Here is a 20,926-nt window from a genome sequence, read left to right as displayed (position 1 = left end):
AGATCCTCATAATTTTTTAACATATTTACGGAACAATTTTTACATTAAAAATTATATATTATATTATAGTTTTTATTTTTTACATTTATAATTATATATTATATTTTAGTTATTATTATAGTTCATTTAAATTATTTATAGGACTATCATAAACAATTGATTTCAAACATCCCCAAATACAGGGGAAGTTTATGGGGTTTAAGTCTGGACTACGCGCAAGCCAAAACAAAGGTTCTCCACGGCCAATCCAACGTTCGGGATATTGTTCATTAAGGTAATTGCGTACCTGTCGAGAAAAATGCGCTGGCGCCCTATTTTGCATAAAATACCTGTTCTGCCTAACATTTAATGGTATATCTTCTAAAAGACCTCCAAGTTCATTTCGTAAGAAATTTAAGTACGAGTCTCCGTTCAAATTAGGTGGTAGTTCAAGGGGACCTATTATATATGGTTTCCAATAATAGCACACCAAATGTTAACTTTAAATTATACTGCATATATATGCATACAGGGTGTCCCAAAAGTATGGACACACCCAAAAATCTTGGGAAATATGGGCGCTAGAAAAAATCTTTTAATACAAAAGTTTTGGGGAATCAATCGGTGCATCTGATGGTGACCTTAAACTTGACCTTGTGCTTGACCTTCAAGGTTATTTGAAGATCAAAGCGATTTTTTTAAATGGGAACCCCCTATTTTTGACACCGGATTCTGAAAGAGCGGAAAATTTTACGGGTATGTATTGAGGTATGAGGTTGAAGTAATCCCGAGAGGTCAAATAGAGGTCAAATAATGACTTCTTAAAAATCTCGCGAGTTCACTGGTAAAAGAAAACAAATAAAGGTCATACCCTAGGTAAGTCTTAACGAGGAACCCAACGGTGACCTTGGATTTGACGTTAAACCTCATTTTTAAGGTCATTTGAAGGTCATTTTCTTCGATAACCAGTTAACAGTTTACATGTTATAATATAATATTGCGTCGTTCAGAAAAAAAAGCATGTTAGTCGCTAAAAGGCGAGGCAACGTATCATTAATTTTAGATGACATGTAAGATGGAAAATGAAAAAAAATTACTATATACTGTAAAAATTTATTTTTTTAATTTATTTTTATTTGTTTTTAAAAAACCATGAATAATGACAATACATTTCATAGTCAATACATAGTCAAAATCTTATGAATAGCCTGAAATATATTTTAAAATTCTTAGCATTTTTTGGCTAGTGGTGCGATAGTTTTACCGCAAAACTTGTAAGAAAAAACGATAAAAAGATTATATCCATATAAAGATTATATAAGGCTGAACTACTGTTAAAAATAGCACTTAAAACTTAAATTCCGGCCACTTAATGGGAACGTACGCCCAGAAAAGCGCGCGATGCACCGATGCATTCCATCCAAAGGGTTAAAAAACTCCCGACGTTAGAGAGGAAAAAAATTAGTAGAAGAAGGGGGTTCCGAGCCGTGATTTTTATGGGAGGAGCACCACATCTAACTCGGCTCAAACAAAGTCAAACAGCTCCGGGTGCACAGGTAGATGATATTGTATATATACGCGGACACGGTCGAAAGCAAAAAGGTAAAAAGGCAATGCCCTCTGAAATAATAGAATAGATTGAAACGCGTTGCAGGGTACAGGTTTTCTACTTCGAAGGGCTCGTGGTTCGACGTTCAGTGTGTTATTACAGGTGTAACCCGAGAGAGCGGTATGTGGGTAAAAGCCATTTGGGTTATCGTAAGTATATTTTTTTTTAATTTTAAAGGGACCGGTTTAAAAGGCTTTTGCTGATTTAGGGTTATTGAGACCCTTATTAATAATTTGAGTTCTTTTAAGAATGAAGTTTTTTAATTTTAAATTTTTTAATTATTGACAACGTTGGGATGTCGTGTGCAGGTACGGTGGTAATTTTAAATCTTGAATATGTTATTCTTAGATTCTAAAATCCGGGAACCAACAATGTTAATACATGAAATGTTTAATTGATAAGCAATACGTAAAAAAATTTCCAACGATACTAATAAATCTAATAGATAGGACGCCTCTAAGAAAGATTAAGTCTGATGGTGGTAATCAGAAGGCAAAACGTAGTACGGTAAATTTTAATCAAAAATTAGATAGCAGTAATTTTTCCAGAAAACTGATAAGAGAATGAGAAATAAAGCCAGAAAACGTTGAAATATATTTTAATTTTAGTGGAAATCTATCTAATGGTGTAATATTGAACTTAGAAGCAATGTAGGGTAAGAAATTTCTTTGGGCGTTCTGACTTTTGTAAATATTAGAGGCAGAATTATACTTCAGAATTAGTCTATTAGGCTGTAAACAAATTCGTCTCACAGATAATAAAATATATGAATTGATAAAATGAGACGTTTCATAAATCCGACCAACGTAGGATACCATTTTGTAAATGTATTCAATAAAAGAGAGTAAATGTTCCATTGTAATTCTAAGGTCTCTAATAAAATACAATTTAGCCAATGAGGACTTATTAGTTTTATAATCAAAAACGGTATTGGCTTTCTTCGTTGAAGGGGGGGAACATTTTTTAAACATGGGTTACTTTAATATTAAACAGCCACAAATATTTGATTACCATATGGGGCTTAATCACAAAACCACCCCTCTAATTCAAATGATGACCATTTAGTCTATCCTGTATGTTCTTACAGACCCTATTAGTATCGTTATGCAGCCCAACCAACTCGATTTCCCTCGACTCAGTGAGACAGCAAAACTTCACGATCGACTTACCCTCACCGATATACACCAATCCACAAAGAATCGACCTCCGGAAAACCGACTATGAAACAAAAACGTTGGCAAAACAACAATTGCAAACCATAAGGGAAATTATCGCGGCCGATTTTGAACAACTTGAAAAAAGCAGACAAAAGGATAAAAAACCAAAAAAGGAGAAATCTATACAGGTTACTGTGGAGGATTCGGGATTTCCCACTTTGGAGGAACTTAGGGCTAAGTGTCAATTTTTGGCAAAGTAAACTCAATACCTTTTTTTAGAATTTTTTGAGTATCAATGATTTTATCGCAGATTGTATGAGAATCTTGGTGAACCTAGTGAAGAAAAGCCAGCAAAAGATGAAGCTTTAAACATCACAACCCCGATAAAGCTGCCAGAGATTAATCGTACCTTTATACCAAGGGGTAAGGGAGGATTTTTTATTACAGCTTCATCAGGTAATTTGTTGTCAGTAATACATCAACATAGAGCCCATACAGCTATTTTTATAATTTTTTTCCTATTATAGTGCAAGAAACAACCACCAAAGCACTTTCTAAGCCCACTGGCACACAAGCTTACCCCAGGGTGGCAATTTCAGCAGTGCAAAGCAGCACACATAAAATAATAACATCCACGACAACTCCAAACACAACCGAACTACCAACCAAAAAAATAAATATTAGATACACCAAGTTCGAACCGGTCATTTTGCAAAAAACCATATTAACAGATGGACGAGTGATTTATAATTGGTATAGGAGTTTACCTACTACAGCTGTGGACTTTGCTGGTAAATAAAACGGTTTTGCATAAAATTATTTGCAATTAAATATCTTTATTATTTATTATTAGAATTACCACCGATATCGTCCCCTCCTCAATTCGAATATAATCCGATGGCTGAGGAGATAAGCGAAAGAACGCCCTCTGGGGTGCACACTACAACCACTACCACTAAAAGGTCAAGTTGGTTTGATCCTTTTGGTTTATTTGGTGGTGGTATACCGGAAAAGGAAGAAACCACAACGGTAAGTTATACAGAGAAATATTTTAATGCGAATTCTTGCAGTATTGTTTGTGGACGTTTGTTTTTTTTTTGTAAAAAATGTGCATCATTATTTTATTTACTGCTTCATAAACTATTACTGGACAGTCTATGAATATTCTGACAATATGCTGCTCCTGTAAACGTCATTTAATTGTCTTTTATTATTTATTTATTTTTTTTTCAGACTGAAAGTTCCACATCTCAACCCTCCACAACTATCTCAACAACTTTCAGGCCTAAAGTCCAAACTTCTACGCCTATCACAACGACCCCTGAAGTAAGTTTTATTTTTAAAAATAACATTTTTTAGGCCTATTGCTATTCTTTTTATTTATTATTCATTACTATATTGCTATTCTTTTTACTGCGTCAGTCAGTCTGGTTCTTCTACGTAAAGAAGAACCAGACGTAGTATGACAGCGCTTGTGATGTAATCTCTTAGGGTCAGTCCCAGCATTGGCCTTTGCACTGCACGCTGTGCTACTTTGATTTTCGTTACTTTTTTTGTTAATGTCAAAATCTCAGCACGATAGGCAGAATACATTGGCTGAAAACCTTTCTCTTCAGCAAAACACAAGAAAAAACTCAAAATCACGGTCTCAATAAACATACGTACAGGGTGTCCTGAAAGTAATGGGACATAGAATAACAGTAGATTTCTTACGTCAAAATAATGTAATTGAGGTTAATTTGCCTCATCCTAACTTTAATAGTAACTGAAATACAGGGTGTCAAAGTATTATTTGATTTATCGTTTTTTTCTCATAGGTCCTGAACAAAATGACATACTAACATGAAATAGTCTTTTAAAAAAAAAATAAAAATTCGTATACAGTTTTCGTGTTTTCGGCAGAGGGCGCTCGTTGTGTTAGTTTTTGCTTTTTTAAATCCCCTAACCTTTTTGCAGCTCCGTATATTGGTTTGAAAAGTCACAAAATGAATTCCTTTTTTAATATTACATAAAAAATGTATACCTTATTAAAGTCGCTAGGACCAACCATTTTCGAAATAATCGCACTCTTAGGTTTTCATAATATGTGAATGACTTAAATTTACTAGATTTTTAGCAATGTTATACTAAATAAAATAAAATTAATACTTAAGATTTATAGGCCTATTATATGGTTTCCAATAATACCACACCAAATGTTTTAAATATATGCTGGAAATAACGACTGACAATTGAATGGGGATTTTCAGTATCCCACATATGAGCATTTCTATAGTTAAATTATTATAGTTAAATTAACGCCACGTCTAGTAAATGTAGCCTCGTCTGTGAATAACACTCTGCTAATAAGCATTGGATCTGCGTTTTGCATATTTTTTAAATTGACGACAAAACTGCATTCTGGCTGGCAAATCTGGTGGGATCAAACACTGAACTGGTATAAAGTGGTATGGATAGAGACCTTCTTTTTGAAGTACTTTACCAACACATGATTTGTTTACGCCCATTCGCCTAGTACTTAACCCGGGATTTTCTGCTAAGCGGACTAAAATTTCTTCTTCCCGTTCTTGGGGAATATTTTTGGGCGGCCCAAAACAGGCCGAAAAGCCATTTTTGGCCGAAATGATCCAGTTTCTCCTAGTCGGCTATAAATTCTTCAGAATAATTGATGGTTTGGTTATTGTCTATCTGGAAATATTTCCTGATAGTCTTGCGTGCCGTGCCGTCCATTAAAATTTACTTGCGCGTAAAAACAAAGAATATCACGCATCCCCAAATTGTGCCTATGCATTACTTAAAATGATTAAACTTAAGAGGAAAACTTTTTTACTCGTTTTAAAAGTTTGACATTCAAAAAGTTTGCATAAATAATACAGCACTTGTCTCCAACGCCAACTGCCAAAGGTGCGATTTAAATAAAGTAGTAAATAAATATTATTTTAAACATTTTTTTGAAAAATAGTGATTATGTCGAAAATGGTTGCTCCTAGCGACTTTAATAAGGTATACATTTTTTGTGAATTAAAAAAGGAATTTATGTTGATACTTTTTAAACGATATACGGAGCTGAAAAAAGTTAGGGGTGCTAAAAAAGTAAAAACTAACGCAACGAGCGCCCTCTGCCGAAAACAAAAAAACTGTATACGAAATTTCATTTTTCTTTTTAAAAGACTCGTATATTTTAAATTTCATGTCAGTCTGTCAATTGAATCTGACAATTGAAAAATCAAATAATATTTTTTACTATTAAAGTTACGATAAGGGAAGTTGACCTCAATCACATTATTTTGACGTAAGAAATCTACTGTTGTTCTATGTCCCATTACTTTTGGGACACCCTGTATAATTATTAAACGCTCTCCGTGTTTTGCTCAAAATTTTATTTCGATCAGGTCAGTATCCCCGTATTTCACCTAAATCGGCGTTTGCAAACTATAGGTTAAACGCGCGCCAGTGAATCTTAAGGATGCTGGATCGTTCCCCATTTGTGACATTTTACGTTTTTTACTTTTTGGTTTTTGACATGTTTATTTTTATTTACGGTGGATATTGTTAACCTAATCTAGCTTTTGATTTGTTGTTAGTTATAATAGGATCTGTGTAGATGTTGGTCTAGGTAAAAAGTTTTTTTATAATATTTTGTAAGAGTAACTTTTTGTAAATTATTAATTTATTTCTAGACCTGATGATGCTCCTATAGCAGCGAAACAACTGTGGCGTTTAATAATGATATATATGTTTAATAAGACCGTGACTTGGAATTTTTTACTTTTACTTCGTACTTTTCTTTTGTTGTTTGTTTTGTCGCTTGGAGAAAAAATGGATGATATCTTTCTATTATTACTTTCTCTTGAGACAAATCGGTAAATCTGACTTTAATTTGTGCCTTAAGTTCCCAAGTGCAAGTTAATTCTGTTTGTCTAAGCAATTTGCAAGTTCTATTAGCTCTTGAACTTGTTCTTGAACTTGCAAGTTCTATCTATATAGTTGTTTATATGGATTTCGTGGCCAATATATTTGTATGAGATAGTTTTGTCTACTTGGATGTATGTATACTTTTTTTACCGAGTAGAAAGTTAGTCATTTGTTGGGTTTTGGCCACATTAATTTTTAGTCCAATCTTATTGGAAACTGTTCTGAGAGTCTACCTGTTATAGTTGTATGTTCATAGAATGGCCGAGCTTTAGGCTTTCATCGTTTATGTTAAAACACATACTCAAGCAGGTTCGTAAATAGTTTTGACTGTATAGCGTTCCTGCCGAACTCCCCTATTAATTTTTAATTGTTCCTGCAGGTTTACGTTAGCTGTAGTATTTTTATGTAGAATCTATTGCTAAGGTATATCGATGGTCTATTCTGGAGTCGCAAAGTGACTTTAACATGTGATACTTCTTTAAATGGGTTTTCGCAGTCCACGAAGATCAGGACAAGTGGTTTATTGTATTCAATAGATTTTTCTATAAGATTATTTAGGGTTTGAAGATTCGTTCGTGAACCAACTTTAATAAAAAAATACATATTTACAGCAAATGTTTGAAGTGACCACCATTTACTACTTGACAAAATCCGAGACAGAGTCGCGAACTGTCACTGGAGATCCAGTGACGAATGGTGACGATGATTCTTGAACTTGCCCGCCTAATAAAAATGTAGCTCTATCTGTTAATATTATATTGTCTAAAAAATTTGAAATTTAGTCACATTGGGTCATCATATTTTCACAGAATCCCAGGCGATTCAGGCGGGATCATTTAAAGAAGTTCTTGTACATAGGAAACTTTAAAAGATTAATAACGCTCTTTTTTAAAATATCTAAATATATACAAAATAAATATATATATATAATATATATATATATATATATATATATATATATATATATATATATATATATATATATATATATATACATACATATACATTCTTGAAACCCCATTTCCTTATAACCGCGTGTGGATTTTGATTAGCCCAAAAATGTTGATTTCTTCTATTAAAAATACCTTCTCTATAAAACTTTGCTTCGTCTGTCCATATTATTTTTTTTAGAAAGTTTGGATCCTCTTGAGTTCGTGTCAGAAGTATCTCACAATATTGAATGCGACGTTGGTAATCATACGGTTTCAGCTGATGAACTTTTGAATATTTAAAGGGATGCATATTATTGTCGTTCAAAATTCTTTGCACAGAATAATAAGTTGGGCATAAAATCATCTGCTGCACTTCGGATAGAAGCTTGTGAATATGCGTGAAAGTAGGCTAAAACATTCACGATGTTGTCCTCATCAGAAGTTACAGGCTTGGGCAAACTTGTATCATTTTTAAGTTGTGAACCAAATTGTATAAAGTTATTTTGTATCCACACAAATATTGTTTTATCCATTTTTTGTTAATTCGGGTACATTTCTTTGAACTTTCTGCATGTTCTTGCTACAATTTTGTCACATTGTAGCAAGAACATTACATACTTCATACAAACTTCATTTGAATAACTATTTCTTTCCATTTTGATGAATTTTTAGGTCACTATTATAAAAAAACACCCAAGCGTATTTACTATTAATCAACTAAATGTCACTGTCAAACATCAATAGCATAGCATTGTTTCATCATGACCTTTCATGGCCAACTAAAGCAAATATGTCAAAATATTCCGATTTTTACAGAAAATTGCTTTTATTTCCGAAACCGAACTACTACGATATAGGAACATAATACCTCTTTAGACAGGGATTTTCTTTTAGAATATGTTATAATATACAGGGTGTTCCATTTTAAAAAATGCACTTTTTACCATTTTTGTATCTAGCGGTAAAATCACTAATTTTGAGCAACCCTGTATAACGTAGAACAAATTTTCATAGTGAAAAATAATGTACAATACTTCCATAAATTACGTTTATAATTTCAAGGTTCTGCGCGTTCCAGTGCCGTAGTAATACAAATTTATTTGGATCTATGTTTTCGTCAAAAAATAAAGAAAATAATTAATTTCTCGAAAACCACTAAAGATAGGTATAGGAATACCTTATACAAAACCAATCATAAAGTGATAGCGGACCGGAAAATAAAAAAATATACAGGGTATTCCATTTAAAATAACAAAGTTGCTACTACTTTTTGGTATAAGCGGCAACGCTGCATCGCTAAAAATATTTTTAATCGTTAGATCATCAGCTAAAACCCATGTTTCCAAATTTTCAAAAAAAAAATATTTTCCGTTCTCCGTAAACGTCTAAGGTACCATCAACCGTCAATCACCCTGTATATATAAATATATACATACATATATATATATTGTACGTAACATTCTTGTACGTCTTTACGTCTATATATATATATATATATATATATATATATATATATATATATATATATATATATATATATGTTTAAATATATATATGGAATTTTTATTAAAATTTTAATCTCTTGTCAAATTACGTAAAGACGTACAAGAATGTTCTTGAAGTGCTAATTTAACTTAACTTCTTCAGAAAGAATGGTCTTTTTTTTCCAGCTTTCCTTACATTTTTTACATTGGTATGTTCTCGACATTTTTTCGGAATTTTGCTTACCTTTGATTGCGTTATGTTCATATTTAGATATTTTACGTTAAATAGTCTGCAAACCTCTCACTGATTCCTTTTCATATCATTATAACCAGCCATTATTAGAATATCAGTTCCTTGCAGCTCCGTTAAATAAATAATTTTTTATTACGAAGTAATAGTCGGAGTTTAAGTAATAATCGTTTTATTGTGGTAATACTCGTTGATAAAGACGTTGACACTTTTCCTTTTTAAGGTATTCTTCCTCCGTTGCTTTATACAAATCTTCAATTTTATAGAATGATAAATGTGCAAATTGATCACTTTTCGACAGTTAATACGCCAAAAGCGGTTCATTTTAGGTATAAGAAATTATACATAACATGTGTCTAGAATTTTACGTAGAATCGAAATTTAAAAAATAGGGTGTTCTATTTGAAGAAATAAAGTTAGTTGTTATAAGTAATTTTTTAGCTACCCCATATACAAATTTTTTTCAGAAAAAATTATCAACAGGTCTAATATCTTTTTTCAAAAAAAAATATACAGGGTGGTCGAGAGAATTGCAATATTCCATTCTTCCCAGACACCGTTTACATTATCCCCTTTTCCTGGATTTTGGTTGTAAGCATTATGAATCCTTTTTTTTAATCTGGTAGTAATCAATCAATTGGATGAGTTGAATTCAAATTAAAATACCTGAACTATTTAGCTTTGGTATACCTTTGTGTGCTTAAATAAATAAATTTATTTAAAAATGTCAGAAAATTTCAAGAACCAAAAAAAAATTCCTGTAAATCATTCAATAATTCTAATAATTTGAACTGTACAACATTCATACAAAGTTTCAAGACGAAAGTTTCAAGTGTAAATTATGTAGAATAGTTTTGTAAAAAAAGTCAGGCTTCCAAAATTTTCTTTTTTAGTTTCTAGTGTTTTTTAGTCCCATGCAAACCTTTCAGAAGAAATGCAACGACTGGCATTATAAACTGACTAATTTCTGTTCTCTTTTTCGTTATAGCCCCTAGTAAAAATAATTGTTCCAGTTCGCTATGGCCCAATAGACGCCAGCCGAGCTCCTCAAAATGCCCCAGACACGTCATACAGGCAGCAATTACCTTCCAGACAAGAAATAACACCACCGAAAATTGAACACATCCCCAGATTCTCCCTGGGGTACACCGGGGCGGGCTACGGCTTAGGGCCGTATGCAAGCCCTTATGACCCGGACTATCTGAATTATATGAGAAACATGCAGATGAATAGGGATGTTGATGGTAGATTGTGAAAACTCAATTTTAATTTTATGGAAAATATGATATAGCTATCTAGAGAAAGTGGTTCATATTTTGAGCAATTTTTAAATCGATATTAATTGTATATGGTTTCCATGAAAAAACCAGTATTGGAATTTCCATTAGTATTAGTAGCATGTAATGTATAGAGGCGGTATCAAAAATGGGTGATTCACGTAATATGATTTTGGAAACTCATGTAAAGAGATGGAATAACGGTTTAAAAAATCTATTTGCAATTCGAGGCTATGTAGTATGTAATATTATCTCTTTTAATTTTTGAGATATTTTGGAAACCACCAATTTTTTTCTTCATCAATTTTTTCCAATATTGACAAGTTAGTAGGGGAAGTCTTTTCTTCACAAATAAAATGCTAATCCTCTAATTTCAGGAGTGATGCATTTCGGAAAGTGTTCTTGCCATCATCAGACTCTAAATGTATAACAATTTTACATTGTTTATTATTGTTTAGAATTTGTGTATGTGTTAAGTAACTCAGTAAGTATTTTACAATTTTACAATTTTTTCTGTATTTTTTATGTCACCTGTCAAGGAAAAAAAATATGTTCGTATATGTTTTTGAACTGTTTGTAATATATTTTAGAGTCTGATGATGGCAATTTTTCCTTAATAATTTTTTTTTCAAATTTGCAAAAAAACTTTGGGCAACTTTTTATACACAAAATCTATATATTATACGGTGCGTCGCCGAGCGGAACATAGCCCATGTAAATTTTAAGGGGGTCAATTATTGGCTTCCCTGTACATTTTATAGAAAAAATGTAAGATAACCTTTTGAAGAGACCAATCTGGCAAACCCTTGTGCAAAGTTTCAAAAAATTTTAATAAGCGAATCTTGAATTATTCAATTAAATGTAATTGCAAAATTAGCAAATTTTCGGTTCAGGTAAAACCAAACGGGCACCAGTAAAATAAATATTGTCACTGACGTGAGGAAAAGGGTCAATAAATCAGTGAGAGTCGATATTTGAAAACAAGTATGAATTATTCAATCGACGAAAAAATAGATATAAATATTTAATATAACTTCATCGTTATATTAAATAAAAGTTTAGATAAAAAAGTAATGTTAACGTGTCTTTGAATGGTTGTGAGATTGATAAAACGAAAAAAAAACATTTCTTGTATTCGGCTGTACGTCAGATTTGACAAAGCCTTATAACAAATTGTTTGCTGGTGGATGGTAGATGGAATTTGGTAATTTTGCAATTACATTTAATTGAATAATTCAAGATTCGCTTATTAAAATTTTTTGAAACTTTGCACGAGGGTTTGCTAGATCGGTCTCTTCTTAAGTAATATAAGTTATCTTACATTTCTTCTATAAAATGTACAGGGAAACCAATTGACCCCCTTAAAATTTACATGGGTTTTCTTATGTTCCGCTCGGCGACGCACCACCGGGTATATATACTAGTATTTTGATAAAGCTTTTGGGGTAATTTTTTGTACTCCATGTATTTAGGATCGTTTCCAAATGCCACGAATGCGTCATTTTTAGTGTACACCAGGAGGTATACATTAAAAATGATATCTTTAAAATGATTATATTAGAGATTAAAAATTATTATATTCGGAGTATTTCACATAATTTTATCATGCTTTTACGGCCATTTATGTTTTCAAGGCACTTGAGGTAATTTTTAAATGCCTTTCCAGAATTTGGGATTTTAAGTTTTTAAATTAGACAAGGGATTTGAATTATTTTTAGAGCTCTTGGATACTTTTTTCTAGCTTCCGAGGTCAGTTTTTATGTCTTCTAGAGGTTTGGAGTAATTTGTCAATTTTTTCCGGGGATTTGGACTAATTTTCTTATAATTTGATGTATTTATTTATTTATATCGTAAATATTAAAAAAAAACGAATTACAGGAAACAATAAATTACAGGATTTTTTAATCTATCCATTCTATTGTTACTTAAGCATTTTTCTAAATCTAATAGTTTCCAAGACACATGCAACAGCAACTTTGAACATACTGTACCATAAAGATTGATCTCTAACCAATCTACCTCATATTTAAGACTGATGAATTATTTAAATATAAGTTAATTTAGAACTTAGCTATATAAGACCCATTGTAAATTATTTATAAAAAACCTTTATATATGAATTTAAACCGTAGTTGTGTAAGTCAAGATTAATGTGTATAAACCTCGGGCTGGATTGGTGCAATTCTTTGTATAATATCAAAAGAAACAAATTATTTATAAGTTTACAATAAAAATTTGTTTTATCACTTACCATAATCATTAAGCGTATAGTTTCTTCTGTTACGGGGTGGCTCAATTTCACTCTTTTGTACAGCGCGTGGCCCTCGTAATAGTTGATCAGCTCGACAAGACTTTCGAACTCAACACTTCCAATGGTATAAAGTCGGCCCTCCAGTTTTATGCGGCAATGTTTAATTTTTCTGTCGGCCCTTAAAATTGCATTTCATTAATTTCCCGTATGCCCAAACCTCTTTTCATTTACCTAAAGCTAATAGTGTAACAATTAGCATCATTTTCGCTCGGCCTGACTAAAAAGGCGCCATCCGTTTTAATTTTTTTAAGCACGTCTTCGGCTTGCTGTTTGGTGGTGTGTTTATGGTACCACTCTTCGTTTTCGTGAAGGTTCGGTTGCGGTACTGGTTCTCGCAGGGTTATTGAGAACTCGGTTGTGACTAGTGGGGATGTCCTGAAAAGGATTTTGATAAAAGACAATTTCTTTTTATGTTGATGATAATAAATAGGTGTCCATGTGCATAGGTTAAAATTGTCAGTTATTTCTACATACTTTTATAGAATACTTTTTCCATATTATTTAAGGATTAGGTGATGCCCTACCTATGCCCCTCCTAGGATCTTGTAATTTTTGTAAATGTTTGGCTGAAGACTTCATCTTTCTTTTTCAGATAAATTAAATATTATATTTAAGATTTCCGGAAATTATCCATCTCTATAATGCGACGACATAGCTGTGATATTGCGACAACTTTACTGAATTTTTTTATTCTTGGGGATATAATTTTCCACCATTGGTTTGGAATTTTGTAAAAAGAAGTGACAAATCTTTATGTTGATTTAAGTTCGAATAGACTTCTGATCAAATCTGTATAATGACCTGCCAAAACCAGGAATGTCGGTTATTTTAACATAACAATTTATAAAAACTGAAATATCGAAAACTATTTACTTCAATATTTAATATGTACTTAGCTTTTATAATACATAAAAATGGTTCTATGAAAAATTTAAATAAGTATATTCGTTTTATTCTTACTTGAATAATGATAAAAACGATGAAAGCGTGCCGGCGAAAAGAAAGAAAGAAAGTTTTAGTACCTACTTTTCAGAACTTCCCAGAAATACCTCAAGATCGCAGTATAATTGCAGCTTACTATCAAAGTTTACAGAATAGAATACAAGTTGGGCCACTCGGCGCCAGCTCTTTGAAAATCATCGTACAAAGACGCGCCGCTTCTGCAGGTGTGAGCTGCTATAAAACGAGTGTGGAGACCGGGGCAATAAAAGCCAAAACTTGGCCATTGATAGTGTTTACCTAGGTGTAGGGAACTAGAACGCTGGAAATTCCATAGGCTCCTAATACCAATACACGAGTACCTATTTGCATCAATTTGTTACGTGTTTGTACCTATTTGGTCATGAACATATTTGGGATTGTAGGATATAAAATTAGGTATATAGGTTATTATTGTAAATGAAACAGAGATAATAATTACAAAGACTGGTTAAAGTTTTATTAAAATAAGTAGGTACATTATAAATGGACGGAGAGGCTGACTATATTATTTATATAATAACTCCATTCTAAACATATTTTTTAACCTAAATACAAAACACATTAACTTAAATAAGTACTACGAGTATTTACAAATGTTTTAATATGTTAAGCTTGCCTACATAAACATCTTTGCCTTTTTTTTTAGATTTTTCTTTTTTAATATCGGCATTTATAAATTTTAATGTATAATAAATACGCACCCTTATGTATAAACTTAAAAAAATAGTCAATGGAAAATTCATTAAAGGGATGCTTAAAGGTAATGTTAGAAAATAGTTTTTTAAGAGTATAGCCAATTGCTTTTAGCGCTGATCATTTATTAAATTCAGCGATAAAAATACTTTCTAATTTTATTATGTACTCAATAATGTCTCTTGGAGGTATGGTTAGACCACCAAATAAGGTATTATTTTTATATGCTTTTAATTTACAATAAAATAACTCTTTATTAAACAGGGCATTTGACTCAGTTGCAAAATTATTGCATATATCACAAGAGTGACGTGAGAGACATTTTTTAAATAAATATCCAGCTACATATACTAAAGCATTTCCTTCTACGCTTTTTAAATTTACATAATCGTTGGTAAAAACTCAAAGAGGAATATATTTAGTGGGAGAATAATTGCATATATTATTGCATCTCTTAATAAAATTGGGATTTAAATTTAATAAGGCTTTAGCGCCATCTATACAATTAGCTGTTTCGACATTATCTAAATATCCTAAGGCAAAAACCTTTTTAAAGGGTTTTAAAGGATTTTTTAAAGGAGATTTTAGGATTCTTTGAATTTCCATAACAATTTCTAATTTCACCAAAGAAGTGCTCGAGGCAATCTTGATTGAGATTACGTGTAAATAAATATCTATAACCTTTTTTTTTGTAACATTTCCCAAAGAATTAAAATTGATCTTATTGTAAGCCGCCACCCAGAAATAAATGTTGTCCTATTTGTCATATTTTTTCCTTCAAAACTTCTTACTTTTAAATTTTTAAAAAGGGTTTCCATATCTTGCAATAACGTTTTTTGTTTTTCAGTCCCCATGAAAGCTTGAAAATCTTGTAAGTTGTTGGAGTTTAATAAATCAAAATAATAGATTATTCATTTTAAATATAAAATTGTCGCTTCTTTTGGCAAGGCGTTAAATTCAAAATAAGTATGTATAGCTACCGCTACAGAGCGACTAAATACTTGCGAAGCTAACTTTACTTTCATTTTTTGAAATTTATTAGGATAAATGTGGTCGTTTGTTAATTTATGGGCCATTTTGAACTGCTTCTTTTTGTCAATATTATACATCATTTCTAAATATTTTTTACTTGTTTATCCTTCATTTAAACAAAGAATGTGTTGAAACAAATTATTTCTTGTCGACTTGAGTACGTTGGGAACATCAAATAAATAAACTAGTTTTAAATTTTCATCGTCAACAAACAATGTGGGATTATCTATTGTCACTTTTAAAGAACTTTTAGCTAGTTTTTGAAAATTAGTACCCTGATCTGATACAACCCCAAAAGTATTTAAACCGGTTTTGCGTATCCTTCGGACAGTTTCTGATAAAATATCTTTTAAATGATTAACAGGTGCAGATGTATTATAAAAAAATAGGCAATGGGTTGTTTCCAATTGCTAGCAATTCCCTTTGCCATTATCGTTAATGCACTTCAATGCTTGCAACTTTAGAAATATCATAAAAAAGGTGAGATTTTAAAGATATTTCGTCCATGCATAAAATATAGTCTCTTTATTTTTCCTGCAACAATTTTACTCTACATTCATTTACTTTAAAAAAAAAAATCGTTAAAACCTGGATTATTTACCCATTGTTGCGTAAAACGGTTTAATGTAGATTTTGATGGTAGAGGATAAACTGTGGACATTTTTTTGTAAGCTTTTGGACCCAGAAAAAACACACTTAGAGCAAACTGTTAAAATTCATTAGTATACCTATGTCCTTTTGAGTCCTTATTCAGCAAGAACATGTTTCTTCAGAAAAATTTGATTCCAAAAATTTCATCCATGGTAACTTCTGTTTCAAGGCTTCTTTTGCAAGTGTGGGTAGTAATAGTTTTTTCTAGTGTTTTTACTGGCTCCTTAAGTAAAACTTTTCTTGGCGTATCTGCTGAAAGTTTTACTGACGTTTGGGTTCCTGCAACTAATTTTGCTAATTTAGATTATATATTCAATATTATGTATTCAATTTATATGAAAACTTAACTAATTTATGCTGTTTATAATCAAATCTACGATGGATTTTTAAGACGCAATATTTTTATTTTGGTATGTTACAAAAACATAACGACTATTTATACGTATTAGTATATTATAGGTATTTTGATTTAAATAAATATCTTACCTTTTAGTAACGGCTGCTTTGGCTCATTTACTTCGAAGGATTCTGTCTGAACAATGGCATCAACACTGGCTTTAGGAAAATGTGCATCGTTTACAATATGTCCTATATTATTTTAATTTAAAATCAATAAAAAATAATTTGATTCGGTTTGAATTTATAAAAAAAAAAACATACCTGTTTGGGTAGGTCCTCCAATCGATGGGATAGCATACGAATGAATTCGGGTTTTCGAGGAATTTGTAAAACTGTCATCATTAAAATGCAAACTACAAATTCTAATACGGTTATAACATTGCGTTAGAGTATTATCCGCGTATCTATGGGATCCTATAAATCCTAGGGCACTTTTCCAAGCTTGGCACATTGGCTTATAATTTTTTATTATTTTTTTTTTATACGAGTTATTTTAAATGTTAGTTGAGTGGTTAAATAAACAATTATTATATTTGCAATATTCATTTACTAATATTAATCCCTTGTAAAGGATTAAATAGAAGGTTGAGTTAAAGTAATATAAAGATAATAAAACTCCATTTTCATAATTAAAACTTATTTAATAGAACTTATATTTGGTACATACCTTCCTTCATCTTTAGGTCACCTAAAAAACGATATCTGATCTGTCATTCGACTTTCACAACTATCCACTGAACAAATACATATTTCGATTAGACATTTTATTCTCCACACAATCAATAAAATCAACAACTATTTCTTTTAACTCCACCCTATACACCGAAACGTGAGTAAAACTGAAATAAGTTTGGCGCACTCGGTATACATCGATAAATAAATGTGCACCAGACCTGGAGCACCGGGCAGAGGGGGAACTGCGGGGTGAATTTTGCATTTTGAAGTGCGGTGTGACGGCCGACCGGAGTGACCCAACTTGTATTCTATTCTGTAAAGTTTGAGACTATGCCGCGGCTGATTTGAAAAACTCTCTTTGCAATCGCCCGATGCAGGTGTGTAACGGCATCGGTCCTCAATAATAGCAGATCAATGCCAATGCCGCGTCAATAAAAGAAATGCCTTTAATATTTTAATATTTAGATTATTTTAAAACAGTGGCGCAGTATTAGGGCGCGTTTAGACCTGAGCACGTACGCACTGAGCCTCCGCGCACAACCGCTCACAGCATTAGAGCGTGCTTGCCAAAATTATTTAAATATAAACACACGCTCGTTACACATAGGCTGATCCAGTTGTTCGCGGATACACGGGAAGATGAGTTGACAAGAATGGAAGACCAAGAAACAGTAGCGGCCGCATTGTGATGTAAAGGTTAATTCAAAAAACAGTAGAAAAAACAAACGTAAACGCCGTCGTTGGTGGCAAACAAAACTTTTTCGTCATAGAATAAATAATATTGTATTAAATCATTTGGCATCCAAAAATGGTTATGATCAATTAAAAAAAATTTAATAGAATGACCAAAGCCGATTTTGAGTTAATTCTGAGGTTGATAGAACCAAAAATTATCAAAAGAATACCTATGATACCTAGTATACAAACAATACCTAGAGGGATACTAGGATATAGTCAAAATCGCTCTTATCGTGCGCGTGTATCGGATTATCAACGACAAACTTTTGTAGTTACGTTTCATTTCAATTTGCACAACAACGTTTTTTAACTACAACGCGTCAGATAAACGAAACAGATATATGCAGCGTTTATGTATCAAATGAAGATAAAATGATAAATGTCAGTGGTTCTAAAACAATTACTTTCATAACAAACATGCCTGTCTCGTTTCGATTGACGGATGATATTATTTGTCACAAGATAATTTAAATTTCAAATTATGGAAAAGAAAAAGCCTTTTTGTGGATTTCTAAATCCTCAAGCCAAAAAAATGGTACTTAATGTTATTAATTACTTCGAGAACGAAAAAGAAAATAAAGGGTTGCCTAAGAATGTACAAGAAGAAGTAGCTAAAGCGCTTGGAATTAGTTAAAGAATGGTGCAAAAGGTTGTATATGAACACAAGAACAATCTTATTCCCAAGAAGGAAAAAAAGTGTAAAAGGAAGAAGCCGAAGACTGAAGATTTAAGTGAATGTGTAAAAATGGAAGTAAGGTATAAGATTTATGAACTATATAGGCTAAAAACAAATATAACGCTGCCATTTCTGAGGGATGTTTTAAAGCAACGCGGCACTTTGGAAATTGGACTTTCTGCTTTATCAAAATTAATTAAAAGCTTCGCTATAAAAAAGACTGCAATAGAAGATATTTGTGTGAACTACCAAATATTGTGAGCCAACGAATAGGATTTTTAAGACAATATACACAAAATGAAAAATCAAAGTTATGGAAAGTGGTATTCTTAGATGAAACTTGGATATTTTCAAACGGGAGTGGAATAAAATCTTGGCAAGATGAATCTGTGAAAAGCGTGAAAAGAAAAAAAGGATGTGGTCAGGGAAAACGATTTATTATTTTACATGCCTGGCCTTCAACGGGATTCGTTCCAGGTGCAAGTTTAATTTTTTCTTCTAAGTCTTAAAATATGGATTATCATGACAATATGAATTGCGAAATGTTTGAAAAATGGTTAAAGGAACAGTTAATACCGAACTTACAAGAACCTTCCTTAATAGTATTAGACAATGCGTCGTATCATTCAAGAATTTTGAATAAACAACCAAATGGAAGTTGGAGAAAAAGCGACATTTATAAATGGTTAGTAAAAGAAAATCAGAATCCCTTGTCATATATGCAAAAATCCGAACTTCTTTCAATTGCAAAATCGCTGAAAAGACCAAAAATATATGCTGTTGACGAAATAGTACGTGAATATGGCCATGAAGTTTTAAGATTGTCACCATACCATTGTCAGTTTAATGCCATTGAGCTTATATGGGCAGGGTCAAAATCTTATTATGAGAAGCATGTGGGTGCTGGGCTTAGATCTGACCAGGTTGAAGCAGTTTGGAATGAGGCATTGAATCACATCACAAAGGAGTATTGGCGGAAATCAGTGGATCACACAGAAAACATTATTAGAACCTGGTGGAAGAGAGAAAAAGTACTCGATATCCAAGTTGAACCATTGATCATTGCTCCATTTGAAGAAGATTCGGAAAATGACGAAGAGTTTTCCGACTCTGTTAGTGATAATGATAGTTATAATTAGTTTCTTTTTTTAGTCAAATTTGTTATTCATTTTTACACATTCACTTAAATCTTCAGTCTTCGGCTTCTTCCTTTTACACTTTGTTTCCTGCTTGGAAATAAGATTGTTCTTGTTCTCATATACAACCTTTTGCACCATTCTTAAACTAATTCCAAGCGCTTTAGCTACTTCTTCTTGTACATTCTAAGCAATCCCTTATTTTCTTTTTCGTTATTTCAATAATTAGTTTTCTTTTTGCATTTCGTTTATTATTTAGGTGTATGATTAAAAGGTAAAAAATTTTTTTTTTTTAAACAAAGCTAAGTAAATAAATTGGTGAATGGGAGATAGATATGCCCGGCGCATTCTCCATTTTTTCAGTTTCAATCTTTTTTTGCCTTGTAATGTGTAAATAAATAAATTTTCATAAGAAAACGACATTTTAAAGAACTGTCGTAGCTCGCTTCGTATTTATCTTTTTAAACAAAGTTAAATAAATGAATTGGTGACTGCGCTGGGAGATAGAAATACCCGCCGCATTCACCAGTTTTTTTTAGTTATTTTTTATCTTTTTTTGACTTTTAACTGATGTAAAAGAAAACATAACACAACTTTTTTAATTTTTTGTGCATCAACGTATAGATTGGGTCGAACGACAAATAATAAATCATAAAATTAAAATGTCATTTTAAAAGTGAGATTGTAACATGAACTTGCCTTTAAACAAAGAAAGTAGTTTTCTGGCACTAGACTGCACTGCACCACACACAATACAAATTAATTGTTTGTCATTATACCAAAATGTATAGTTTCCCAATAATTATTACAAAAAAACACAATCACACAATGATTAACAAACAAGATCAAAAAATCGTTAAAAATTAGACGCTGTGCCCTGAAATTGACAAATTAGTATGTTATGCACATACATAGGGTCATGCTAAATCGTATACTAATTTCTCAAAAATTTAAGACAACCATTTTTAAATGAAATATGTAGAATTTTAATGAAAGGCTAGGGAGGCATTTTTGCTCTCATAAAAAAATAT

At 31.9% G+C, this 20,926-nt stretch overlaps 2 protein-coding genes and 1 long non-coding RNA gene across 6 annotated transcripts in view; 1 reads left to right on the top strand and 2 right to left on the bottom strand.

The window, feature by feature from the left end:
• Positions 1–20,926, bottom strand: part of LOC126733559 (1-phosphatidylinositol 4,5-bisphosphate phosphodiesterase gamma-1) — a 75,907-nt gene that overhangs the window by 23,154 nt on the left and 31,827 nt on the right. For all 3 annotated transcript variants that reach the window (XM_050436897.1, XM_050436896.1, XM_050436895.1), the window contains exons 13-14: positions 13,086–13,289; positions 12,855–13,032 (exon numbers count right to left, since the gene is read on the bottom strand). In XM_050436897.1, the coding sequence (XP_050292854.1) occupies positions 12,855–13,032; positions 13,086–13,289 (382 nt within the window). The remainder of the gene's footprint in view (positions 1–12,854; positions 13,033–13,085; positions 13,290–20,926) is intronic.
• LOC126733562 (uncharacterized) lies at positions 1,595–12,860 on the top strand. Of its 2 annotated transcripts, none has more exons than XM_050436902.1 (7): positions 1,595–1,737; positions 2,676–3,001; positions 3,056–3,168; positions 3,273–3,536; positions 3,599–3,774; positions 3,979–4,071; positions 10,315–12,860. In XM_050436902.1, exons 1-7 carry the CDS (start codon positions 1,711–1,713, stop codon positions 10,579–10,581), a joined length of 1,266 nt encoding a protein of 421 aa, XP_050292859.1. In that variant the 5' UTR covers positions 1,595–1,710; the 3' UTR covers positions 10,582–12,860. The 2 variants fall into 2 exon arrangements, with proteins under 2 accessions (XP_050292859.1, XP_050292858.1); XM_050436901.1 differs by having other exon boundaries at positions 3,056–3,201.
• LOC126733565 (uncharacterized) lies at positions 15,574–17,597 on the bottom strand. Its single transcript, XR_007659762.1, has 3 exons — positions 16,932–17,597; positions 16,758–16,859; positions 15,574–16,556 (listed from the first exon to the last, which is right to left on the bottom strand). It is a non-coding gene; the product is annotated as an uncharacterized LOC126733565 (long non-coding RNA).

This window comes from Anthonomus grandis, chromosome 2, assembly GCF_022605725.1.
Source record: "Anthonomus grandis grandis chromosome 2, icAntGran1.3, whole genome shotgun sequence".
NCBI lineage: Eukaryota > Metazoa > Arthropoda > Insecta > Coleoptera > Curculionidae > Anthonomus > Anthonomus grandis.
Note: the sequence above shows the minus strand (reverse complement) of the source record. Positions and strands in the feature narration are given on the sequence as shown.